General features: G+C 42.7%; 1 protein-coding gene across 2 annotated transcripts in view; it reads right to left on the reverse strand.

The window, feature by feature from the left end:
• The window catches only part of LOC141074200 (espin-like), a 227,786-nt gene that overhangs the window by 156,034 nt on the left and 44,029 nt on the right, over positions 1 to 27,723 (reverse strand). Inside the window, exons 2-4 of one of the 2 annotated variants that reach the window (XM_073561754.1) lie at positions 21,530 to 21,716; positions 12,936 to 13,118; positions 3,642 to 3,773 (exon numbers count right to left, since the gene is read on the reverse strand). In XM_073561754.1, the coding sequence (XP_073417855.1) occupies positions 3,642 to 3,773; positions 12,936 to 13,118; positions 21,530 to 21,716 (502 nt within the window). Of the gene's footprint in view, positions 1 to 3,641; positions 3,774 to 12,935; positions 13,119 to 21,529; positions 21,777 to 27,723 lie in introns of those variants that run through there. The other variant, XM_073561753.1, reaches the window with a different exon arrangement.

Here is a 27,723-nt window from a genome sequence, read left to right on the forward strand (position 1 = left end):
TCAGTGGCGTACTGTAGTACAGCGGGGGGTAAGGTCAGGGGATGATGTGTATAGTTGTGTGTCATCAGCATAAAGATGGTACTGAAAGCCAAATCTGCTGATGGTCTGTCCAATTGGGGCTGTGTAGAGAGAGAAGAGAAGGTGGCCAAGGACTGAGCCCTGAGGTACCCCGACAGTGAGAGGAAGAGGAGATGAAGTGGAGCCAGAGAACAGAACACTGAAGGAGCGGTCAGAAAGATAGGAGGAGAACCAGGAGAGAGCAGTGTCCTTAATGCCTAGTGACTGGAGCCTAGAGAGTAGGAGAGGGTGGTCAACAGTGTCGAAAGCTGCAAAAAGGTCGAGAAGAATGAGCAGAGAGTGGTCACCGTTACGTTTTGCTGTCAGAAGGTCACTGGTCACTTTGATGAGTGCGGTTTCTGTCGAATGTAGGGGGCGGAAACCGGACTGTGAAGGGTCTAGGAGGGAGTGAGTGGAGAGGTAACGGGTAAGGCGGGAGTATATCAGGCGCTCCAAGAGTTTAGAGATGAAGGGGAGATTGGAGACTGGTCTGTAGTTGTTTGTGCAGGATGGGTCGAGGGTGGGTTTCTTTAGTAATGGAGTAATGATAGAGTGTTTGAAGGAGGAGGGGAAAATGCCAGAGGAGAGGGAGAGATTAAAGATTGTAGTTAGGTGAGTTGTGACGACTGGAGAGAGAGACTGGAGGAGATGTGAGGGAATTGGGTCGGTTGTGCATGTAGTCAGACGAGAAGAGGAGAGGAGCCTGGAGACTTCTTCTTCTGTGATGGGATCGAATGTGGAGAGTGAGCCAGGGGAAATGCAGGGAGGGATGGGAGTCACTGAACTTGGTGATTGGGAGCGGATTTCCTGGCGGATATTGTCTATTTTCTCTATAAAGTGGGAGGCCAGGTCATCAGCACAAATTTCTGTGATAGGGGCTTGTGCTTTTGTCTTGAGGATGGAGTGAAAGGTGTCAAAAAGTTTCTTGGGGTTGTTGGATAGTGAGGAGATCAGGGTGGTGAAGTAGGTCTGTTTGGCGAGGTGAAGGGCAGAGTTATATGTCCTTAACATAAATTTGAAGTGTATGAAGTCTTCTGGTGTGCGGGTTTTCCTCCATAAGCGTTCAGCACACCTAGAGCATCGCTGAAATCTAGTGAAAACATGTTACCACCTATCTACAGGATAAGTGATAACTTGATTGGTGGGAGTCTGATCCCTGGGAACTGCACCGATCAGCATTAGGGGCCCTTTTTTTTATCTCCTACATGTCACTTTTTCTCTTTATATGAAGCCCGACTGCCACTCTATTCATGCTCTATGGAAGAAAAAGTTGAGCCCAGCACTCGGTAGCCCCACAGCTGATCGGTGCATGTCCACACAGTCTGGATGCTTCAGGTTTGTACAGACGTTCAGCCTTTGTATGGTTTTCTACTTATTTTCCCTGGTGCCCCTGTCTTCCTTTACCCACCGCATTTGGTGTCTTAGCATGCCTTGTGAAGGAGGTCAGTTTGCTGCTAATTTTAAAAGGGTGGTTCAAAACTAACATTTATATTAATCCCAAATGTCTGTCTATTTATTCTAAACTCTTTTCTAAAATACTTTAATTAAATAGTTGCTATTGCTCCCTCACTACGCTATCCAACTGCTTTATTTTTTTTTACCTGATTCCTGTTTGATGACACTTCATTTGGGGACCCCTAGTGCATGCTGGGATATTCAAATGAGACATTATCAGAGGCTTTGGTCACTGCTGCAGTCTCTGCCACTATCCTGAAACAAAGTCTCATCAGTAACATCCCTGCTAGGTCTAGTTCTTGCTCTACTGGGAATGCGTTGGTTGTCAATTCCGATGTATACTCAGGACGATATTGTCACTGCTATATTCATTTTAATGCATAATGACAGTGTTCTCCTTGCCAGTTCTGATCAGAAGTGACTAGTCAGCAAGAGAGCGCACTGTCAGTGCATATTGTAAAGCGAAAACCCCATGAGCAGCAAAAACAGAGACCAACCCCGCCCATAAAAGGGAAGTCACTTGTGGGAGAGGCGCTGGTCTCTGCTTGCCGGGTTTTCTCCTTAGAATGTGCACTGACAGTGTGTTCTCTTGCTGGATGCACTGTCACTGTGCATTAAAAAGAAAACTGCATGCACTGGTGGTTTTCAAATGAGGCATCATCAAACAGAAACTAGGTTAAAAAAAAAAGAAGAAATTATTCCATCTAGGATCCTTGGGACTACTTCTGGGCGCAGAGACCGGATTAGATCAATACTTGAGCCTTGACCTTCCCTCCCCCTTGTTCTTGCTCTCTTCCCTTCCCAATGGTGTGTGTCTTGTCTTTTTGTCTGTTCATATTAAGGTTACATTCTTGATAAATTGTTTAGGTCTATCTTTTCGATGTGTTGATACTCTTCCAATTTTCTCTGTTTTGGATTGTAAAGGATGCTTTTGACTTTTCTACATTTGTCAATAATTGATGAATCATTAATAAAAATTTACAGTTAAAAAAAGAAAGAAAGTAGTTTGATTAGAGAGGGAACAGTACAGAATTTATAATTACAGTATATTAGATTATTACATTAAATATAAACATTTTGGATTAAAATCAATGCTAGATTTGGACCACCAATTTGGGATCCAAACAAGTCTTGTTCTAGTCCTGTACTCAACTCTATACTGTTTGTTACGGCAGAATGTGACAACAACAGTGGTCTATACACTTAGATGCACTGGTCAACACATCATACAAAGAGGCCAGCTAGGCTGCTGAAATTAGAAGTCAGCCAGTCCACTATCAGGACCTTCTGGGACTGTAGAAGCAGCGGTTAGAAGATTGGGGCAGTCCCAGCTAATAAAATTAGCAGTCAGCCAGCCCCCCTCACAGGACCCTGTGGGACTCCAAAAGCAGTTGCTAGAAGAAGATTGGAGTTGTCCTAGCTAACAGAATTAGCAGTCAGCCAGCCCACTCCACAGTACTCCTATTGTAGTGACTAATAGAAAAGAGCAAAAGACTACAAAAAAATTGTAATGAATTGTCTAACTTTGCAAAAGTTATGTGTCTTACCTATAAAAGGCTCATTTTACAACATTTTTATTTTGCTCATAAACCTCTTTTAAAGTGTTGCCGCCATCCTTTAAAAAATAAAATAAAAAATTTAAAAAATAACAATGTGCCCAGTGTTGTTTAAAATGTAAAAAAGGGAGTAGTCACATTGAGTATACTTCTCTTTCTGACACAATTTAAAAGGAAAAAAAAGGGATGGGGAAGGGTGGAGAACCCCTTTAAGCTTCATTTATGTGGATACAGAAAATCAATAATATAACAAATCAGGCATACATTTTCCAATAGGCACAAGGAGCACATACGTATAGGCCACCCTGCCAAAAATGTCACCTGTTCCTGTGGACAGGGCTTGTGGAGCAGTACTTACATACATGCGGTGGATGCACCCCCTACAATGGCTGAGCAGCATCTCACTTGAGATTATACTTTACCTACAAGTCCCCAATATGTAATCCAATACTCATTGTGCGTCTGAATGAATTTTAGCCACCGTTGTGAAACGGTTTAACGAAAAATATATATGTCTCTGCATGGGCGGGGTATGTGACAAAAGACAGGGGGAACAATCACTATAAGCTTTACCATATTTTCCACCGTCCTTAGATATTTAGCACAATGCGTGTGTCCATTATATTCCGCCAGGTCAGCAGCTGTGTACCCATCGTGGTCTTTGATCCCAAGTTTAACCCCATTAACGACAAGAATCTGGCAGCACTTAAATTACAAACAAAAATAAAATATATTAATATTGTTATCATTTTATTTATAATCTAAGTTATAACTTACTTTGACTTTTTTACACAGAACATGCACTAACAGTTATGACCACAGAGGGAAAAAAGATACTAGGACGGGTGCAACAGTCTTTATTGACGGTATGTAGTAAATATGTATTTTATAGGTAGTTTGTCACTAAAATCAAGCTGATCAATTCAAAGACAGCACAAGCTAGAGGTATGCAGCACAGGGAGGCCAGTTGTGTTATAAACCGCAGCCACTTTCTGTCTATTTGGTGCAGCAATAGATTGGTAAACTGGTTGATATATGGCAATTATATTCTGGTACATAGGGGACAATGATAAGGCACAAAAGAAAACAAACAAATTAATAAGTACACCTTAGTAAAATGAAATAATTGCTGCCGTGAGCACTGAGGTCACTTTGTCACTGGCAAATAGGCTCACACAATTTAAGCCGTATAATACTGTAGTCGTTGTATTCTTGTACATAGTGACAGTATTATAGTAGTTCTATTCTTGTACATAGGGGGCAGTATTTTATTAGTTATATTCTTGTACATAGGGGCAGTATTATAGTAGTTATATTCTTGTACATAGGGAGCAGTATTATAGTAGTTATATTCTTGTACATAGGGGCAGTATTATAGTAGTTATATTCTTGTACATAGGGACAGTATTATAGTAGTTATATTCTTGTACATAGGGGCAGTATTATAGTAGTTACATTCTTGTATATAGGGGCAGTATTATAGTAGTTATATTCTTATACATAGAGGACAGTATTATAGTAGTTATATTCTTGTACATAGGGCAGTATTATAGTAGTTATATTCTTGTACATAGGGGCAGTATTATAGTAGTTACATTCTTGTATATAGGGGCAGTATTATAGTAGTTATATTCTTGTACATAGGAGCAGTATTATAGTAGTTAGATGCTTGTACATAGGGAGCAGTATTATAGTAGTTTTATTCTTGAACATAGGAGCAGTATTATAGTAGTTATATTCTTGTACATAGGGGCAATATTATAGTAGTTATATTCTTGTACATAGGGGCAGTATTATAGTAGTTACATTCTTGTATGTAGGGGGCAGTATTATAGTAGTTATATTCTTGTACATAGGAGCAGTATTATAGTAGTTAGATGCTTGTACATAGGGAACAGTATTATAGTAGTTTTATTCTTGTACATAGGAGCAGTATTATAGTAGTTATATTCTTGTACATAGGGGCAGTATTATAATAGTTATATTCTTGTACATAGGGGCAGTATTATAGTAGGTACATTCTTGTACATAGGGGCAGTATTATAGTAGTTATATTCTTGTACATAGGGGCAGTATTATAGTAGTTACATTCTTGTATATAGGGGGCAGTATTATAGTAGTTATATTCTTGTACATAGGGAGCAGTATTATAGTAGTTATATTCTTGTACATAGATGACAGTATTATAGTAGTTATATTCTTGCACATAGGGCAGTATTATAGTAGTTATATTCTTGTACATAGGGGCAGTATTATAGTATTACATTCTTGTATATAGGGGCAGTATTATAGTAGTTATATTCTTGTACATAGGAGCAGTATTATAGTAGTTAGATGCTTATACATAGGGAGCAGTATTATAGTAGTTTTATTCTTGAACATAGGAGCAGTGTTATAGTAGTTATATTCTTGTACATAGGGGCAATATTATAGTAGTTATATTCTTGTACATAGGGGCAGTATTATAGTAGTTACATTCTTGTATGTAGGGGGCAGTATTATAGTAGTTATATTCTTGTACATAGGAGCAGTATTATAGTAGTTAGATGCTTGTACATAGGGAACAGTATTATAGTAGTTTTATTCTTGTACATAGGGGCAGTATTATAGTAGTTACATTCTTGTATATAGGGGGCAGTATTATAGTAGTTATATTCTTTTATATAGGAGCAGTGTTATAGTAGTTATATTCTTGTACATAGGAGCAGTATTATAGTAATTATATTCTTGTACATAGAGTGCAGTAAAATAGTAGTTATATTCTTGTACATAGGAGCAGTATTATAGTAGTTATATTCTTGTACATAGGGGCAGTATTATAGTAGTTATATTCTTGTACATAGGAGCAGTATTATAGTAGTTATATTCTTGTACATAGGGGCAGTATTATAGTAGTTATATTCTTATACATAGGGGCAGTATTATAGTAGTTCTATTCTTGTCCACAGGAGAGGATAGACGTGTGTTTGTGAGCTCCCAGCAGGGTGGAGGCATGGCTTCTGACCCAGGTGGAGGGGAGGGAAGCTGGGCTGATGATCCAGGGAAAGCCCCTAGCATGGAGTGTGGCCTGCCGCATGGACCTGGTGGTAATGGAAAGCTGGACATGGTGGCTGGTGAGTCTTCTAAACTTGCATGTTATGTTGCTGGATTGAGTGGTAATGTTACAAAGCAAAGTATTTTTAAGCTGGAAATGCAAATCAGCAAATTAAAGGATGAAATTAAGAATGAGACTGATCCAAAGATAAAACCGATGACATGTGAGAGCCTGGATATTTGCAGACGATAGCTGGACATTCGGAAAGGAAACCTGGACAAAGATGTAAACTCTGTGTGCAGAAAAGAAACTTGGGCTATGGAGAAAAAGAGAGGAACCAGAGCCAAGAAGGTGAATAGAAAATATCCCATTGGTAATATGGACATTAAATATAAAACTGTGTATGGTGTGGAGCAAGGAAGTCTGCTAAGAAAGGCAGCACTGATATCAGTCACACAATGTGAGGGGTCTGAGGCAGCAGACAATGCTGGGAGCGCTGCAGAGGAAAGTGTCAGCAACCGAGGAGTTAACTGCAGTGCCCTCTGTATGCAGCAATGAAGGGGGCTCAGCTCCTGTGAGGGATAAAGTAAGTGCCCCCTGTACTGACACTGTGTGTGAGACCCCGCTCAGTGCTGTGTGCGAGACCCCGCTCAGTGGTGCTAGCGATTGTTTGTCTGTAATAAATATAAACATTACAATGGACTTTGAACCCTCCATGTCAGTCAATGGAGACCATATTGTGCAACAATCAGTATTGGGTCTGAGTGTCAGTGATCATGGGGCTGTGGAGAGCTCCAGCACTAATCCACCTGCAGCTGGGGAGAGCTCCAGCACTGATCCACCAGGGGATGACTTCTCACCATGCACTGCCGGCTCAGCCAGTGCTGCAGATCTGCCAGCGCCACCAACTCAGACTGGAACAGAACAGTGGCCGTTATTTGCTTAGACAGCTGGATACAATGGAGATTATCCCAGATCTCATCATCTCTAGTGTCATTATAGATGTTCCAGAACAGATCCAGATCACACTGGAGCTTAAAGCTGATATCATAGATCCTGCTGGATGGGACATGGATCAGAGCGTACTGTAGACCTCAGACACCTTAAACATCATAAACTCTTTCAGAAGAACTTTTCCAATATAAATTCTGGATAGGATGTTCTCCTCTGGTCCTGTGTACTTTATCCTGACTGCGTTCCACCTCTGAGGTGGAGGGTTCACTAGTCTTGTGACATTGGAGAACAGTCTCCTGAACTGATCTTGGTCAGCAGGAGGATCAGTGCCAGAAGATCTATGATGAGGAACAAATATGGAACGGAGGATATTCTGTGAAAATCCAGCTTCTACAAGAGAACGGTGTAACCAGACATCTGCCACACTCCTACTACCTGAGTTCAGAGAGGGGGATATGCTACTACCCTGGTCAGCCACGTCTGTGCCATAGATGTGGGGGCAGGCACCTTGCCATAAACTGCTCCCGTATCACGTGCTCATTGTGTGGCCAGTTCGGGCATACAAAGGACAAATGCACAGGACCCATCATCTGTAACCTATGCTCAGGACCCAGGCATACGTTTTGTGATTGCCCTCATGCAGAGCATAATAAATATAATGGCCAGTCCTCCTTGGAAATTATGGAAAAAGATGTCACAAGAGGTGCAGATATTGTCCAAGAAGCTGGCACTGATGAGGTGATAAGTCATAGTAGCAACCGACTTGTTTCAGAGTCTGATGTATTACAACCTGCACTACTAGGACCACCAGCCACTGAAGAAATGACTAAAGTACCACCAGACGCCGAAGAAATATCTAAAGTTTCATTAGCCACTGAAGAACCATATAAAGTACATTTAGCCGCTAAAGAAAGACGTAAACCACCATCGTTGACTACTAAAGTAAGATCTAAACAATGGTCAGCCACTAAAATAGGGCCTAAAACACAAGTAACTAAAGAGAGACCTAAGGTATTTGGAAAACCTGTCACCAAACCATCCAAGCAGCAGCCCAGTACATCTGGAGAAGCCGTTAATCTGTCTGCAGTGTCCAGTGTGGATTAGGAAGGTTATGTGGCTGTAAGAAGAAAAAAAGCTGATGTGGATGCCTTCAAAAAAGTCTTTGGTGATTCCTTCACAGAAGTCAAAGCAGCACAGAAAACCTATGTGCCACCAGTGCTGGCGATAAGTCCAGGACATTACACTGTACTGGGAGAAGACAAAGAAGAAGAGGCACAAATGGAGCAAGGTTCTTCATACACCATGGAAAATGTCTCTGATGAGATGGATCCTGACCCTCCAGTGTCCACGAAGAGATGGGGCACTGCAGGTGCAGTGGAAGGAAGAAGAAGACCAGAAAGTCTAAGTGATCAGAATGCGGCTAAGAATAAGCTCTACTAATGTGAATAGACGTATCTGAAGGACAATGCCCATGTGAACGCATTGTGAGGTAGCGCTGTCATTTGGGTAGGGGATACTCGCTCAGCAGCCACAAAATCAGTTCCGGCACAGATTTTCCATAAAGCAATAACAGTCCATGCTGTTTATTAGGCATCATAAACCATGACCAGCAACATAAAGATCATATAAACGGCATAGCGTCCATGACAGAGCTTCTCTCTGTCAGCAATGTCCAATATGCAGGCTTTTCAGCCTCAGTTATATCTCACCCCGTCAGGGTTCTCTCATGGCTGCTTCTCCATACTGCAGACATTCATTCCCTCCAGGGAACTCTCAGGCACTTGCAGCCATTAAACACAGCATCCACACGTGCTGACTGGAAGATTGACATCTCTTTGCACAAGACCTTCCATATGGACCAATCGGGTCCCTGCATTCACCACATGTGACCTACCCTGGCCACATTATATGGTTCATAGCCACGCCCACCGGGTGACATGACTCTGACCTCATCACAGGTCCTTCAAGCATTTACACACTCTTTATAACAGTGCTCTTTAAACACACCCCCTGGGTGGGTTTGTAGGTAACCAGGTCCGCCCATCTCTCTAGTTACCTGGAGACTTCTCCCTGACACCTTGAAGCAACTCCTCAGCAATGTTATTGCTGATCAACACATAAGTCTCCATCTCAAAGCCATCCACTTTGAGATACATAACGGCCATTCAGTATTCTGCCATTCATCCTTTCTCCTGGGACATCCACACAGTGCCCCCTAGGGAACACAGTGGTTACTACACCACAGCAACCAAGATAGACTGGAGACTGGGGCCTGTCATTCTGGTCTTTCGGGCTGGACAGAAATGATCGTGTAGGGGTTTCTTTGTAATATTATGGATGTCCAGAGTCCTGGAGATCAGTCCGGGCCGCTGTCTCAGGCTGGACTTTATATTGGACTCCAATCATTATAGAGAGAGAAACATTTATGTTCTGTAGACCAGGAAAAAGTGGAAGGAACTGTTGGTATTTGTCAATGTTTTCTAATGTTATTGTGCATGTGATGTAACAATGCAATATTTATTTCCTTTATTTTGTGATTTTAACGTAATATTCTGTAATATATGGTTGTGAGTTTTAAATAAAAAGATCATTATAGTAGTTATATTCTTATACATGGGGCAGTATTATAGTAATTATATTCTTGCACATAGGGAACATTATTATAGTAGTTATATTCTTGTTCATGGGGGCAGTATTATAGCAGTTTTATTTTTGTATATACGGAGCAGTATTAAAGTAGTTATATTCTTGTATATAGGAGCAGTATTATAGTAGTTACGTATTTTTCGGACTATAAGACGCACCGGACCATAAGACGCACCCCTATTTTCAGAAGGAAAATAGGGAAAAAAATAATAATGTGTCAAATGGGGGTCCGTCTTACAGTCCGAATTCAGCTTACCTGGGAAGGGATCCGGCACAGGTGGAGAAGTAGTCACAGGGGTCATTCAGTGGTCCAGGCTCATGCGGTGGCGGCGGCTCTGTGCTGGGGCAGCTGCACTGGGGCTGGGGCGGGTGGGCTGTGCAGGGGCAGCTGTGGCATTGGCTGCTGTGGCAGGGGCTGCTGTGCTGGGGCAGGGGCAGGTGTGGCAGGGGAAGCTGTGCTGGGGCAGGTGGGCAGGGGCAGCTGTGCTGGGGCAGGGGCAGCTGTGGCAGGGGCAGGTGGGCAGGGGCAGGGGCAGCTGTGGCAGGGACAGGTGGGCTCTGCGGTGGTGGCAGCGGACTGTGCTCCGGCGCAAGGGCGGCGGCTCCGCCGGCGTTTCTTTGCAGCCCGGAGGCCCCCGCACACCCCTTGCTGGGCGCCGCCATGTTGCGGTGGCCTCCAGGAGCATGGACGCCGGCAAGATGGCCGCCGGTCCGGGTACGGCGCATGCGCAGCTTCAGATCTCGTGCCGAGATCTCGGGGGGCGAGATTCAAATCTCGGCAACGAGATCTCGTCCCCCGAGATCTCGGCACGAGATCTGAAGCTGCGCAAGCGCCGTCCCCGGACCGGCGGCCATCTTGCTGGTGTCCATGCTCCCGGAGGCCACCGCAACATGGCGGCGCCCAGCAAGGGGTGTGCGGGGGCCTCCGGGCTGCGAAGAAACGCCGGCGGAGCCGCCGCCCCTGCGCCGGAGCACAGCCCGCTGCCACCACCGCACCGCAGAGCGCCGCCCGCTGCCACCACCGCACCGCAGAACCTCGCCCGCTGCCACCAGCGCACCAGGTACCGTGCATTGCGACCATAAGATGCACCCCCCACTTTCCCCCAAAATTTTGGGGGAAAAAAGTGCGTCTTATGGTCCGAAAAATACGGTATATTCTTGTATATAAGAGCAGTATTTTAGCAATTATATCCTTGTGCATAGGAGACAGTATTATAATAGTTACCATATTTTTCGAACTGTAAGACGCACTTTTTTCCTCCCAAAATGTGGAGGAAAATGGGGGGTGCGTCTTATAGTCTGGATGTACCGGATCTGGCTGTCGTGGGGAGGTGGGGGAGCGGTTTCTGCAGAGCAGAGTGTCACAGAGGCAGGAGCGGGTGGCTGCGGCCAACTCCTGTGCCCGCTGCTAAAGAGAAATGAATATTCACTGCATGCTACACCCATGGACGTGGAGGGCAATGAATATTCGTTTCTTTTGGCATCCTGGTACATTGGCCCCATCCCGTTCCTGGTATGATTGGTCCCATCCTTATCCTGGTATAATTGGCCCCATCCAGTTCCTGGCATGATTAGTTCCATCCCGGTCCTGGTATGCATGGCCTCATCCTTATTCTGGTATGATTAGCCCCATCCCAGTCCTGGATATGCTTGGTCCCATCCTTATCCTGGTATGATTAGCCTCCCATCAAAAATGATTTAAAAAAACAAACCATTACGCTTACCTTCTTCCGCTCCCTCGCAGTGTCCTGCTCCAGCAGCTGCTTAATGCTTGTAAGCAGCGCATGGCAGGGATGTCATGCGCTGCTCACAAGCAGAGCATAGCTGCCGGAATACTTGCCAGGACTTCATCGCAAAGAGCAGTGATTATTCATTGCTCTTCAGTAGCGCGCAGTGTCAGCCGGAGCCTTCCTGCTGCTGCCAGCGGTCACATGTACCGATACTTAAGAGAAATGAATATTCTGAATATTCATTTCTCTTAAGTATCTGTGAGTATTCCGGCACCTGTGCTCTGCTTGTGAGTAGCGCATGACATCCCTGCCATGCGCTGCTTACAAGCATTAAGCAGCTTCTGGCAACGGAGCAGGACACTGCGAGGGAGCAGAGGAAAGTAAGTGTAATGGTTTGTTTTTTTAAAATCTTTTCTGATGACACCATGCATACCAGGACCGGGATGGAGCCAATCATAAGGATGGGACCATGGATACCAGGACTGGGATGAAGTCAATCATACCAGGATAAGGATGGGGCCAATCATACCAGGACCAGGATGGGGCCAATCATACCAGGATAAGAATGGGGTCATGCATACCAGGACCGGGATAGGACCAATCATACCAGGATAAGGATGGGCCATGCATACCAGGACTGGGATGGGGCCAATCATATCAGGTTAAGGATGCATGTATACTTGGACGAGATGGGGGCCCTGCATACCAGTATAGGGATGAGGGCGATCATTCCTGCCAGGATAAGAATGAGGGGGGGACCATTCCTACCAGGACAGGGATGAGGGGGCCATGCATAGCAGGCTAGGCATGAGGAGGCATGTATACCAGGATGGGGATGAGGGCCATGCATATAAGGATAAGGGGGCCATGCACACCAGGATAGGGATGAGGGGCCATGTGTATCAGGATGGGGATGAGGGAACCATATTTATCAGGATAGGGGATGTTAAGTACAGAATTGACCACATTTTTTGCTTCAGTTTTTTCTTCCTAATTTCCTCCTCTAAAACCTAGGTGTGTCTTATAGTCCGAAAAATAAGGTATATTCTTGTAAATAGGGAGCAGTATTGTAGTAGTTATATTCTTGTACATAGGAGCAGTATTATAGTAGTTACACATTGATATACTGTACATAGTCGGCACTATTATAATAGTTATATTCTTGTACATAGGAGCAGTATTATAATAGTTATATTCTTGTACATAGGAGCAGTATTATAGTAGTTATATTCTTGTACATAGGAGGCAGTATTATAGTAGTCATATTCTTGCACATAGAGGACAGTATTATAGTAATTATATTCTTGTAGAAAAAGGAACTGTTTTATAGCAGTTATAATTTTGTACATAGGGTGCAGAATTATAGTAGTTATAATATTGGCCAAGGGAGGCAGTATTAAGGCAAGTTTATTCTTCTCAGTATAGTGTAGGTTTATGTTATATATACTATATGATGAAGTTATATTCTTTTGCATATTGGGTAAATGAAAAAAAAAGATAAACCTCAAGTTCCCCATTCTCTGCAGCATCGTGTAGAGGGGAACCTCCAAAGTTATCAGTGCTCATGTCCCCTCCATGGAGAAGAAGCCAGCTTAGGACCTTGGCATGACCTCTACTGGCAGCAAAGTGCATGGCAGTGGCTCCATCAGCATCTCGCTCAGATAGACTTATATCTGTAAAACTCATCTGTAAATTGGAACAGAAAAAAAGGATAATCAACACCTTGAGAACTGGGACAAACCTTTAATGTTCACAATAAACAACTCCTAGAGGTGGATCATAACCAAATGGAAACAAACAAGGCAAATAAATGATGGCACACCTCTCATGGCTGCCAACTACCAAAGGCATATATACATAACTATCACCTCTGTATCAGTATTAACATAGTCAAGGTTTAATGCATGAGGCATCTTCTTGTTAGAGCCCAATATAGCGTCACACAGGGCACATCACCTAAAGAGTCACCACTTCCCTGAATTGTCTGGACATTTGGACGCTGCGTCTCTAATCTTAGATCTAGGGCCTGATTCAATAACACTAGCGTTTCGTTTTCCAGTCTTAATTTTGAGACTACTTAATGAGTTTGCCGCATTTTATCACTGCTGCGTTTGCGCCATCAGTCAGGGAGAGGAGTTACATTTCTGGCTTAACCCCTTCACCCCGAAGCCTGGTTTCACCTTCCTGACCAGGCCAATTTTTATAATTCTGACCACTGTCACTTTATGAGGTCATAACTCTGGAACTCTCCAACGGATCTCAGTGATTCTGAGACTGTTTTCTCGTGACATATTGCACTTTATGATAGTGGCAACATTTCTTTGATATGACTTGCGTTTATTTAGAAAGAAAAAGGAAATTTTCAAACGTTTAATTTTTATGCCCTTAAATCAGGGAGTCATATCGCACAAAATAGTTAATAAATAACATTTCCCACATGTCTACTTTACATCAGCACAATTTTGGAAACACATTTTTTTTGTTAGGAAGTTATGAGGGTTAAAAGTTGACCAACGAATTCTCATTTTTACAACCAAATTTGCAAATCATTTTTTTTGGGAACACCTCACATTTGAACTGACTTTGAGGGGCCTACATGATAGAAATTACCCAAAAATGACACCATTCTAAAAACTGCACCCCTCAAGGTGCTCAAAATGTATTAACCCTTCATTAACCCTTCATGTGCCTCACAGGAATTTTTGGAATGTGGAAGAAAAAAATAAACATTTACTTTTCTGTCACAAAAATTTTCATTTAGACCTAATTTTTTTTACTTTCACAAAGGTAACTGGAGAAAATGAACCATACATTTTGTTGTGCAATTTTTCCTGAGCATGCCGACACCTCATATGTGGGGAAATCTACTGTTTGGGTGGGTACACGGCAGGGCTCAAAAGGGAAGGAGCACCATCTCACTTTTTGAATGTAAAATTTGCTGCCATAATTAGCAGTTGCCATGTCACATTTGGAGAGCCCCTGATGTGCCTAAACAGTGGAAACCCCCAACGAATGACACCATTTTGGAAACTAGACCCTTTAGGGAGCTTATCTAGATGTGTATTGAGCACTTTGAATCCACAGGTGCTTCACAGAAGTTTATAACATTAAGCCATGAAAATAAAAATATCACATTTTTCCCAAATAAATCTTTTTTAGCTCCACATTTTGCATTTTCATAAGGGAAACAACAGAAATTGCTCCATACAATTTATTGTGCAATTTCTCCTGAGTACACAGATACCCCATATGTGGGGGAATATTACTGTTTGGGCACACGGCGGGGCTTGGAAGGGAAGGAGCGCCATTTGACTTTTTGAATGCTAAATTTGACAGAATTATTTGCGGATGCCATGTCGCGTTTGAAGAGCTCCTGATGTGCCTAAACAGTGGAAACCCTCCACAAATTACACCATTTTGGAAACGAGATCCCTTTGGGACCTTATCTAGATATTTATTGAGCACCTTGAACCCTGAGGTGCTTCACAGAAGTTTATAACGTTAAGCCGTGAAAAAAAAATTATAAAAAAAATAAAATCACATTTTCCCCACAAAAATCATTTTTAGCTACAAATTTTGTATTTTCACAAGGGCAAAAGGAGAAAATGAACCCTAAAGTTTGTTGTGCAATTTCTCCCGAGTTCACCAATACCCCATATGTTGTCAAACTACGGTACTTTTGAGGCACAGTGCAAAGCTCAGAAGGGAAGCCCTTGAGGTGCCAAAACAGCAGAAGCCCTCATATGTGACCCCATTATTTTACTAATTAAACCTCTCAATTATTTAATCTAGGGATGCAGTGATTATATTGACACCACAGGTGTGTCACAGACTTTATACCATTGGGCAGTGAAGAAAAAATAGTTTACATTTTTTACCACCAAGATTGTGTGCTAGCCCCAAGTTTTACATTTTTAACAATGGGAAATGGGTAAAAATGGGGCACCAGAATTTGTCCCACAATTTCTGCTGAATGTAGAAATACCCCATATGTGGCGGTATAGTACTACTTTGCCATACGGAGTGACTCCGGAAGGACAGAGTTCTATTTGCCTCCTGAAGCGCAGATTTTCCTAGACTAGTTAGTGGATTCCATATAAAGAGCCCCTAAGCGCTAAAAAAAGCAGAATCCCCCCTCAAGTAACCACATTGTGGAAATTATAATCTTTTGCAAATTTACCTGACATTTTTGACTCCATTGGTGTTTTCCAGAAACAAGCAGCAGTGGATGCTACTGAGTGAAAATTGCAAACTGACGTTGTAATGACCAGTATGCTATTGTACTGGTAGGTGCGTGAATTTTGGCTCATTTTTCATCGCTTTGAAATCTCTTTAACAATAACAATACGGAAGAGGCCAGGAGCCATTTGGTGAGCTGCATTTCTTGCTACATGTTCACAGACTTACCAGTGGAAAAGCCAAACTTCACATGCCACAAATGCAAGCTTGTGTCCCTGTTGGAGGAAAAGTTGCAAAATCTCGAAGAGAGGTTAGCTACGTTGAAGATCATTAAGGAAGATGAAGAGTTCTTAGACAGAGCACAATTATCTCTTCATGTTACAGAAAGAGAAGAAATTCGAAGTGCACCTGAAGAAACAGAGGAATGGAAACATGTGACCCAGAGAAGCAGGAGGATCGGGAGGCAGTCAGCGCCCATACTGCTCAGGAACCAGTACCAGGCTCTCACGCAGGAAAACGATGAAAAAATACATCAGGATAAGACTTTTCCCACAAATAGCAACCTTGTACGCCTTCAGAGTCCTCCTGGATGGAGAAAGAAAAATGTTGTGAAGGAACGGATAGTGGTGGTCATGGGGGATTCCCTGTTGAGAGGTACAGAGGCCGCTATCTGCAGACCAGATATAACCTCAAGAGAAATGTGCTGTCTTCCAGGTGCAAAAATTAAAGATGTGTCTGACAGGATATCAGGACTCTTCAGACCTACAAATGACTACCCATTCCTACTAAAACATGTGGGGACAAATGACACAGCAAGAAACGACCTGGAAACCATCTGCAGTGACTTTGAAAACTTAGGTAAGAAAGTGAAAGAACTGGGAGCGCAGGTGATCTTCTCTTCTATCTTCCCAGTGGATGGCCATGGAACAAGGAGGTGGAATAAGATTCTGCAGGTGAACAACTGGCTACGCCGATGGTGCCGTCAGCAAGGATTTGGATTTATGGATCACGGAGTGAATTACCTATACAATGGACTACTTGCTAGAGATGGGGTGCACCTTACGAAGACTGGAAAACATGTATTTGGAAGTCGCCTTGCTACACTTGTAAGAAGAGCTTTAAACTAGAACAACATGGGAAGGGAAGCAAAAGACCAGTAAAAGCCATACACCTGACAAATGCTATTGAGAACTCTGCTATTAGAAGTGGAAAGGAAGAACAAAGACAAAAGAATCTAATAAAAATATTGGAGAAAGAGAAATCAATCACAAACTAAAATGTTTCTATACTAATGCACAAAGCATGGGCAACAAACAAGGAGAATTGGAACTACTAACGCAGGAAAAGAAATATGATGTCATTGGAATCACTGAAACTTGGTGGGACAATACACATGATTGGAATACAAGGCTAGAAGGATACAACTTATTTGCTAGAAACAGACTTGATAAACGAGGAGGAGGTGTCGCATTGTATGTTAGAAACGCGTATATCTGCACAGAGATTGAAGCTTCAGAGACTGGGAGTTCTATGGAAACTGTTTGGGTAAGAATACAAGGACAGAACAATGGAAAGGACACCATTGTAGACATTTACTACAGGCCGCCTGTGCAAGCTGAAGATATGCATGAACTTTTTATGCATCAAATGGCCAAGCTCTCCAAAAAATATGACATAGTTGTCATGGGAGATTTCAACTATCCTGACATTTGTTGGGAATCTCTCTCAGGCAAAACTAACAAGTCAAGGAAATTCTTATCCTCTCTTGCTGACAACTTTATCTTCCAAAAGGTAGGGGAGAAAACAAGGGGAACTGCTACCTTGGATCTAATCCTTATAAACAGGGAGGAAATGGTTGAGGAGGTAAAAGTGGCTGGGACCCTAGGAGGTAGCGACCATGCTATTTTAGAATTCTGGATAACTAGAGGAGGAAGACCTGTGAAGACTCAGACGTCAAGGTTAGATTTCAGAAAGGCAGATTTTAAGGAAATCAGAAAGAGAATTGGAGGGATCCAATGGCTGGATAGCCGTAAGGACAAAAATGTCCAGGAAGGATGGGAAATCTTGAAAAATGAAATTCTCAAAGCACAATTGTTAACAATTCTGAAAAGAGGGAAGAATAGGAAGCATTTAAGGAAACCAGGATGGATGAACACAAAACTTAAGCACATGCTAAAAAGGAAGAAAGAAATGTTTATAAAATGGAAAGAGGGAGGCATATCTAAAGAAGAATATAATGCTGTCTGCAGAACTTGCAGGGCATAAATCAGATTATCTAAAGCTGCCAATGAATTGAGGCTTGCAAGAGACGTCAAAAGCAATAATAAAGGATTTTAGGGATATGTCAAAAGTAAAAGAAAAGTCAAATTGCTATAAGATTTTTACAGGATGAAAATGATGAAAAGTAAGACAGGATGTTGAGAAGGCCAAACTTTTAAACTCTATTTTGCATCTGTTTTCTTTCAGAAAGGAAATGTATCATCAACTGTCCTTCTCTGTCCTATTAAGGGAATAGAAGAATCCAGGATATCTTTGAAAATTCTTGGAGAACAGGAGAAGTCCCAGAAGACTCGAGAAAAGCAAATGTTGGCCCTATCTTCAAAAAGGGGAAGAAGGTGGACCCTGGCAACTATAGGCCGGTGAGTCTGACTTTTATACCAGGAAAGATCTTTGAACAAATTATTAAACAACATGTATGTAAGTACTTGGATAAGAATTAAGTGATTAAACAGAGTCCGCATGGGTTTGTAACTAATAAGTCATGTCAGACTAACTTAATTTCCTTCTGTGACAGAATCATTGATTGGGTGGATCAGGGAAATGCTGTAGATATAGTATATCTTGACTTCAGCAAAGCATTTGACAAAGTATCTCACACAATCCTTATTGAAAAAATGGCTAAGTATGGAATGGACAAGGCAACTGTTAGGTAGATTCATAACTGGCTTAGTGATCGGATCCAAAGAGTGGTCATAAATGGCTCCACATCCAGTTGGAAGAATATCTCAAGTGGGGTACCACAGGGCTCTGTCCTGGGCCCTGTATTGTTCAACATCTTTATCAACGATTTAGATGAAGGAATTGAGGGTAAACTGATTAAATTTGCTGATGCCACAAAGCTAGGAGGGATAGCTAATACTAGAGAAGAGAGAAGGGATTCAAAAAGATATAAATAAACTGCAGCAGTGGGCAGCAACTAACAGAATGGTTTTTAACAGGGAGAAATGCAAAGTACTACATCTGGGCAATAAAAATGAAAAAAGCATATACGGAATGGGAGGAATAGGGCTAAGCAACAGCACATGTGAAAAAGACTTGGTTATACTAATAGATCACAGACTGAATATGAGTCAACAGTGTGATGCAGCAGCAAATAGGCAAATGCAATTCTAGGATGTATTAACAGAAGCATACAGTCTAGATCACGTGAAGTCATTATTGCCCTCTACTCCTCTTTGGTCAGACCTCATCTGGAATACTGTGTCCAGTTTTGGGCGCCACATTTTAAAAAAGACATCAACAAACTGGAACAAGTTCAGAAAAGAGCGACCACAATGGTGACCAGTCTGCAAACCCTGTCTTATGAGGAAAGGTTGCAGGATTTGGGAATGTTTAGCTTGCAGAAGAGAAGACTGAGAGGAGACTTAATAGCTGTCTACAAATATCTCAAGGGCTGTCACATTGTAGAAGGATCATCTTTATTCTCATTTGCACAAAGAAAGACTAGAAGCAATGGGATGAAACGGAATGGGAGGAGACACAGATTAGATATTAGAAAAAACTTTTTGACAGAGTGATCTATGAATGGAACAGGCTGCCACGAGAGGTGGTGAGTTCTCCTTCAATCGAAGTCTTCAAACAGAGGCTGGACAAACAACTGTCTGGGATGATTTAGCGAATCTTGCTTTGAGCAGGGGGTTGGACCAGATGGCCCAAGAGGTCCCTTCCAACTCTAAGATTTTATGATTCTATGGCCTAATACAGTTGCAAAGATTGTCTATAAATTATACTTGCCACTCAGCGCTCCAGAGTTGATACTCCATTAGTCCCCTAGTCTTTGTTTACAAAAAGTAGTACAGCACATGACCAGGGGCGTAATGTTATGAACTGGTCACCGAGGAGGATGGCAGGAATAGGCTAGGCCACCAGGAAACCAGAAAGGTTGGTAACTTAGCGGATTGCAGACCCCTAATCCTAACAACACAACTAGCAGTAGCCATGGGGCGTACCCACGATGCCCCAGATGTCTCGGCACAGCCAGAGAGCCAACCAAGCCCAAAGCAAGAAAGGTGAAATCCAAACTGCCCCGGAGTAGAACCCCAAAGGAACAGACAGCCCCCAAAAATACACTGTCAGCGAGACAAGATGAGGCACATACACAGGCAGAAAACAGACCGAGCTAATGATGGGGCCCAAACTGTCTAGACAGGATAGGACAGGAAAGACACTGTCTGCAATCACGCAAAAACCCTAAAAACACTACTGATGTACAAAAAACACTGAGGTCTCATGACCTCTCCCCCACTATATCAGCATTCTGGTGTGAACTAGCAGCAAAGCAAAATAGACTAAAATAACAGGGGAATGAACAAACCGACACAAGCTGCAACATATGGAGCTGGGTCCAGCACAGCCCCAGCAGGAAGCACGCTGAAACCTCACAGCAAAGCAGAAAGCAGAAAAAGGCAAAACCAGATCAGATGCAAAGGATTAGCAAAAGAACCACTTAACTGAAAAATGCAATAGGATCAGGTAGGAGACAGCAGACCTCAAAATGCACAGGAAGAAACAATCACCAGCAGCAACTAAGGGAAACCTGCTCACTTAAATACTCCCAATCAGTAGCCCCTGATTTCCAATCCTCGTCGTCAGGTGGCAGACTTCTGTCAATCCGGCCAGCTCCACTACCCGTAGTAACCACCAGAAGAAGCCCCGACTCAGAAGTAAGAGGATTCACAACAGCGTAACTACTGCGGTCACAGTGGTGGCAGCTACGACGACTGTGACCGGAGTGCTTAGGGGCCCGATCACAGAGCTGCAGCCGCTCATTGGCTGTACAGCTCCGTGCTTTGATTGGCTGCTAGGCTGCAACTGGCCTGACGCGATGGCTGCTCTGTGCACACAGGACCCGTGATGAGGTCACAGGAGGGGAGGAGTCGGGTCACATGATCAGAGCCAGGACTCTGCTGTGCTGGTTGTCATAGTGCACTGCTGGATGAGGGTAAGTTTATGTGTGGGGTCAGAAGGGGTTTACAGGGTGGATGTAGCAGAGCCGTGTGTGTACAAGGTGTACGGAGCGGAGCCATGTGTGTATGAAGTGTATGGAGCACAGCCGTGTGTGTACAAGATGAGTGGAGCCGTGTGTATGAGGTGGACGGAGAGGAGCCGTGCGTGTACGAGGTGTACGTCACGGAGATGTGCGTGTATGAGGTGTACAGAGTGGAGCCGCATGTGTATGAGGTGTACGGAGCGGAGCCGTGCGTGTACGAGGTGTGCGGAGCGGAGCCAAGTGTGTACGAGGTGTGCGGAGCCGCGTGTGTACGAGGTGTACGGAGCGGAAATGTGGGTGTATTTTGGCATGGGGGAGGCCCCATTTGAAAGTTCGCACCAGGGCCCATAAATTTGTAGTTACACCACTGCACATGACTCACAATTGGTGATTGGTGCCAGTGATCTCATACTGACCAACTGAAAACTAAACTAAGAGAACTTTTTTTTATTGTACTCTTTTTTGCAGCTGTTAAAAAAATGTGAAAAGCTGGACGACTCCTTTAATTGAGACAGAAAAGAAGGTAAAAAATGATTACAAAGATTTTCTTTTGAACTAAGAAAAACGCGACTGCCCCCTACACAACATAAAACCTCAAAACAATAGTAATGCATAATATGTGCCAAGAAACAAAATGTAAAACACTTACCAACCAAACAATAACAGTACTGTGACCCATCTGTGCTGCTGCATGTAATGGGGTCATTCCATCTGAGGCTCTCTTATGAGGATCGGCCCCACAGTCTTTCACCAAATACTGAATGACCTCCAAATGTCCTTCTTGACAGGCTAAATAGAGGGGAGTGGCACCATTCCTTGTCTGAGAATTTATAGCACTAAAAAAAAACATAATAGCTTCAATAAATAGAAATACAATTTATAAAACATGAAAAAGTAATAACTTTGGATCAAAATAAAATTAGAGCGTTCCTCGATGGATTCGGACGAAGTTTAAAAATGTCCTTCAAAACGGGATTCAAATTTTTGGAAATCTGGTTGAATGCTGAGAGATTGCAGGGATCATCTGTTCTTACCAGGGAAAGTATGGCTGCTGGGAAAATGTGTTACTACATGGTGCCCATTGAATTCACTGAGAGATATAATGAGCCCTCCACAATAACCAAATTATTTTACAAAAAAAAAATGGACTATGTAAAGCACAAATTGTACAGTAATTAAATTATTTATCTACAACCATTTAAAAAAAAAAAAAAAAAGTCCTTGAAAAATTAAATTGAAAAATCATAAATCCTGGGGAGATGATCAGGATGTTTGCTTTATTTTGCAGTTTTAGGACTTACCACTAGATGGCGCTGTCTTACCCTGCACTGTCAGTGCACTAATAATAATAATAATAATAAATTTTATTTTTATAGCGCCGACATATTCCGCAGCACTTTACATTTCAGAGGGGATTTGTACAGACAATAGACATTACAGCATAACAATAATCACATACAGTAGATTATAACAAATACCAAGAGGAGTGAGGGCCCTGCTCGCAAGCTTACAGTCTATGAGGAAAGAGGTAGACACGAAAGGTGGGTGGTAACAGTTGCCCTGATTGTATGGACCAGCCATAATGTTAAGTGTGTAACAGTACAGACACAGAGGGCTAATGGATGCATAAAGCATGTGGGAACATGATGCTGGGAACCTGGTTATGGTAAAATTTTTGGCTCTGCCACACAGGGATAGGTTAGGTTAATGTGTTGAGGCGATAGGCCAGTCTGAATAAATGCGTTTTCAGGACACGCTTAAAATTGTGGGGATTGGGGACTAATCGTATTGACCTGGGAAGTGCATTCCAAAGAATTGGCGCGGCACGTGTAAAGTCTTGGAGACGGGAGTGGGAGGTTCTGACTATTGAGGATACTAACCTCAGGTCATCAGCAGAACGGAGGGCGCGGGTAGGGTGGTATACTGAAACAAGGGAGGAGATGTAGGGTGGTGCTGAGCCATGGAGGGCTTTGTGGGTGAGGGTAATAAGTTTATACTGAATTCTGGAGTGGATGGGTAGCCAGTGTAATGACTGGCACAAGGTAGAGGCATCGGTGTAACGATTGGTGAGGAATATGATCCTGGCTGCAGCATTCAAGACAGATTGGAGAGGGGAGAGTTTTGTAAGAGGGAGACCGATTAGAAGAGAGTTACAATAGTCGAGACGAGAATGAATAAGAGAAACAGTAAGAGTTTTTGCAGAGTCAAAAGTAAGAAAAGGTCGAATTCTAGAAATGTTTTTGAGGTGCAGATGACAAGAGCGAGCCAGTGATCGAATGTGGGGGGCAAAGGAAAGCTCGGAATCAAGTATGACCCCAAGACAGCGGGCATGTTGCTGGGGAGTAATAGTGGAACACTAATCCACTAAACACTAATCCAATTATAGGCATATTTTATCAGATTAGCTGGTCAGATGCCTTGTACCTGGGGAATTACAAGACTAATGGTGGAGGAAGGATGTACTGTATAAAAACACACAGGTCAAGTTTGCCAGGTGAACTGTTAACCCTGGACACAAACCATATCACATTATTTTTTTATTATTTCGAAACTCATTCTAGGAACAATACGTACAGTGTGTTGCGGTTGTTTTTATACAGGCTTTCTACCTAATATGTGAATTTGGTAAAGTTCTTAATGCTTATTTTTGCTGTATCATAAACACAGCGTCTTACAGTTACAGCAAAGTGGATGGGATTTATAGAAATCTCCTGCCCACTGTGCTTCCTTTTTACTGAGCGTAAACTGAGCCGCGGTGCGTGTTTCCAATCCGCAACGTGCCAATTTTTCTTGTGGGTAAGTTGAGTTTTCTATGCAGATTATCCACGTAGATTTGCATTAGATGTGGAACATACACAGTTAAAAGGCGCACGTGAAATTTTAGTGAGTTTCCAAGGCCAAAACGCATCAAAAACACATGTAACCTGCACACTGCTATAATCCATAAAGTTTTATCAAAATCACATACAAGGAAAGATGCTTTGTTTAAAACATGACATAGCAAAAAGAGACAAAAACGTGAGAAAAACCCATGTAAAAAAAGCATACAGAAATACACATTGAAAAACTACAAGTAACCCAATTTACATAAGTATGAAATGGTGCAAAAACTCACCAAAAGCTCATCATGGGAACGCAGCCATAAAGTTTAATAGTATTATGAAAACTTCTAGTTTCTCATAAACTTTGTATTAGTAATTACTCACAACGTCCAAAAGCTCCAAGCGGGAACAGTTCAAATGTTACACGTATGATTCACAATCTTAATGATAACCTTTAAAGAAAAAATAAATCGAACCGCTTGCATCATTGCAGTAACGGTAACAGTGCTGCCAAGCATAACACCAGTACGGGCAGAGACACACTAGCAAATAAAAAAATGGTCCGATTTTAATGCAGGAGAGTTGAACAAGTGTAATGCAATTGTCATGCGAGTGTCATGCGTTTTTTGTCACACATAGCATCCAATTTACATTCGAATGCAGTGTGATTGCTATCAGACTGGAATGCGATTTTAACACAAGCTTTTACATAGAGCACTTCTCTGTCATTTACACATCGTTTTAAAGCGAAATATTCTTCAAAACACACACACATACTGTATATATATTACATAATATAAATACTGTAATAGATAACTATAATATATATAAATATTATATATACTGTATATATATAATATCTAGATATCTAAAATATATATTATATACTATATAGATATCTATTATATAATATATATATATATATATATATATATATATACACTGCTTAAAAAAATAAAGGAACTCTAAAATACCACATCCTAGATATCTCTGAATAATAAAATATTACAGTTGCAAATTTTTATTCATTGCATAGTGGAATGTGTTCAGAACAATAAAACATACCAAATTATCAATGTAAAACAAAATGAATATCCCATGGAGGTCTGGATTGGGAATGATACTCAAAATCAAAGTGGAAAATCTAATTACAGGCTGATCCAACTTCGGTGGAATTGCCTCATGATAAGGAAACGATGCTCAGTATTGTGTGTGGCCTCCACGTGCCTTTATGACCTCCCTACTGTACAACGCCTGGGCATGCTCCTGATGAGGCAGCGGATGGTCTCCTGAGGGATCTCCTCCCAGACCTGGACTAAAGCATCCGCCAACTCCTGGACAGTCTGTGGTGCAATGTGTTATTGGTGGATGGAGCGAGACATGATGTCCCAGATGTGCTCAATCGGATTTAGGTCTGGGGACCGGGCGGGCCAGTCCATAGCTTTGGGACTTTTCGATTGGATTGGGAGTTTAATAAAGATGGCAAAAATGTGTGTTTAATTATTTCAATAAAATACTTTATTCTGAATGTATGTGTTTTTTTAACCCTTTCTTACTATTGTATTAATAATGGAGAGGTGTCTTATTGACAACTCTCCATTATTAACGAGGCATAATGTCACCTTACAATAGCAAGGTGACATTAACCCCTTATTACCACATATGCCACCCACTACAGGACAATGGGAAGAGAGAGGCTAAGTGCCGGAATTGTCGCATCTTACAGATGCGCCTTTTCTGGGGTGGCTGGGGGCAGATGTTTTTAGCCAGGAGGGGGGGCAATAACCATAGTCCCTCTCTAGACTATTAATATCTGCCCTCAGTCACTGGCTTTCCCTTTCTGGTGAAGAAAATTGCGCAGGAGCCCACGCAATTTTTTCCGTGATTTAATTATTCAATTTAACACCTACAGCTACAAATTTTTACACACATACACTAACAACATTAGTAGTCAGGGACATATATAAATCGAAATGATATGCAATGGTTTACTGTATGTAAACCATGTGTCATATCCTGTCGGCTTTGCAATTATTTTACAGAAGCCGACAATTGAATTATCGGCTATTCTTCTATCTATATCTCTATCAAATATAAATATATATATATATATATTGGAAGGTAGTGACCCCTTGACCCCTGTTACAGCTAGGGGGCACTGTATGGGCTCCCCAGGACATGCATGCAGGCGTTTCCTTTATTGTTTTGGGGAAACAGTGACCGACATGGTTGTAAATGGCCGATATGTATCACAGGGGTCGGTGACCCTGTGATGGAATCCTGGGCGTGTTTTGCTCAGCAGACCAACTGCTGAGGGTTTTTCTATACATTGGGAGACTTCCAGGTGACTTGGAGAGATGGGTGGGTCCAGTCACCTACATACCCACCCAAGGGGATGTGTCTGAACACCCAAGATGAAGCTGTGGCTGTGTATTTAAGGACCTGCAGTGAGGTCATGGCCATGTGACCAGCCCATGTGATTCATACCTCACCTGTGGGTGTGGTTACGAGATATATAATGTGACCAGGGTGGGTCACATGGGAGAGAGTGTGTGTACCTGAATGGTTCAGGGTGCAAGGTCTTGGAAGGTCTATGTTGGAAGATCCTGGGAGCAGGATCGGATTTGCTGAATGGCACCCGGTGAGGCCCTGGACCTGGTGGCCTGGGTGTTGGATGAATGTCTTGAATAGCACCCGAACAGACCACGTGTGTTTGCGTCCGAGGATCTGGACTGTCGGTAGTGCACTGGACACAAGGACGATGATCCCAGTTCGGCAGCTTCCCCTGGAACCAGGACTGACAGGAGGTCAGTCTGTGGAGCAGGAGCTCTTGAGAGGTAACCCCAGGAGTGGGGAAAGAACTGTGTGCACTGACAAAGGTCAGTTACTGAACTGTGCGGTCACCCGTGACTGGAGAAAGTCAGGCGTGACTAATGAATGCTTGGTAAATCCTTATGTGATAAAGTAATGGACTATGTGTAAGCCGGTGATGTGCAACCTGGCTTACAGGGCAGTTTATGATGTGTAAATAAACCATATGGACTGTTTTGTGTGAAAAACCCGTGCCTGACCATGTTAATCCGCTGCCAAATGAGTGTTCCCCCACACACGCAGTGAGCGCTGCATTACTATATATATATATATATAGTATATAGTAATGCAGCGCTCACTGCGTGTGTGGGGGAACACTCATTTGGCAGCGGATTAACATGGTCAGGCACGGGTTTTTCACACAAAACAGTCCATATGGTTTATTTACACATCATAAACTGCCCTGTAAGCCAGGTTGCACATCACCGGCTTACACATAGTCCATTACTTTATCACATAAGGATTTACCAAGCATTCATTAGTCACGCCTGATTTTCTCCAGTCACGGGTGAAAGAAGAGCCCGGTGCTGTCCGGGCAGAGTAACTAACTGTGGTTAGTTATAGCAAATTATAATTATCCTCCATCCCATAGTCCCGTGCCCATATACCCATCACATATCCACGATCCCATAGGCCCGTGCCCATATACCCATCATACATATCCTCCATCCCATAGTCGAGTGCCCATATACCCATCACACATCCTCCATCCCATAGTCCCATGCCCATATACCCATCACAAATCCTCCATCCCATATACCCATCATACATATTCGCCATCCCATAGTCCCATGCCCATATACCCATCACACATCCTTCATCTCAGTTCCAAGCCCATATACCCATCATACATATCCTCCATCCCATAGTCCCGTGCCCATATACCCATCATACATATCCTCCATCCCATAGTCCCGTGCCCATATACCCGTCATACATATCCTCCATCCCATAGTCCAGTGCCCATATGCCCATCACACATCCTCCATCCCATAGTTCCGTGCCCATATACCCATCATACATATCCTCCATCCCATAGTCCAGTGCCCATATACCCATCACACATCCTCCATCCCATAGTCAACCATTATGACATCATAATGAGGGGTGGGGCTCGATACACACACTTTTTCCCCATTATGTAGATAGG

This window comes from Dendrobates tinctorius, unplaced genomic scaffold (assembly GCF_039654945.1).
Source record: "Dendrobates tinctorius isolate UK_male_01 unplaced genomic scaffold, ASM3965494v1 ptg000326l, whole genome shotgun sequence".
Classification (NCBI taxonomy): domain Eukaryota; kingdom Metazoa; phylum Chordata; class Amphibia; order Anura; family Dendrobatidae; genus Dendrobates; species Dendrobates tinctorius.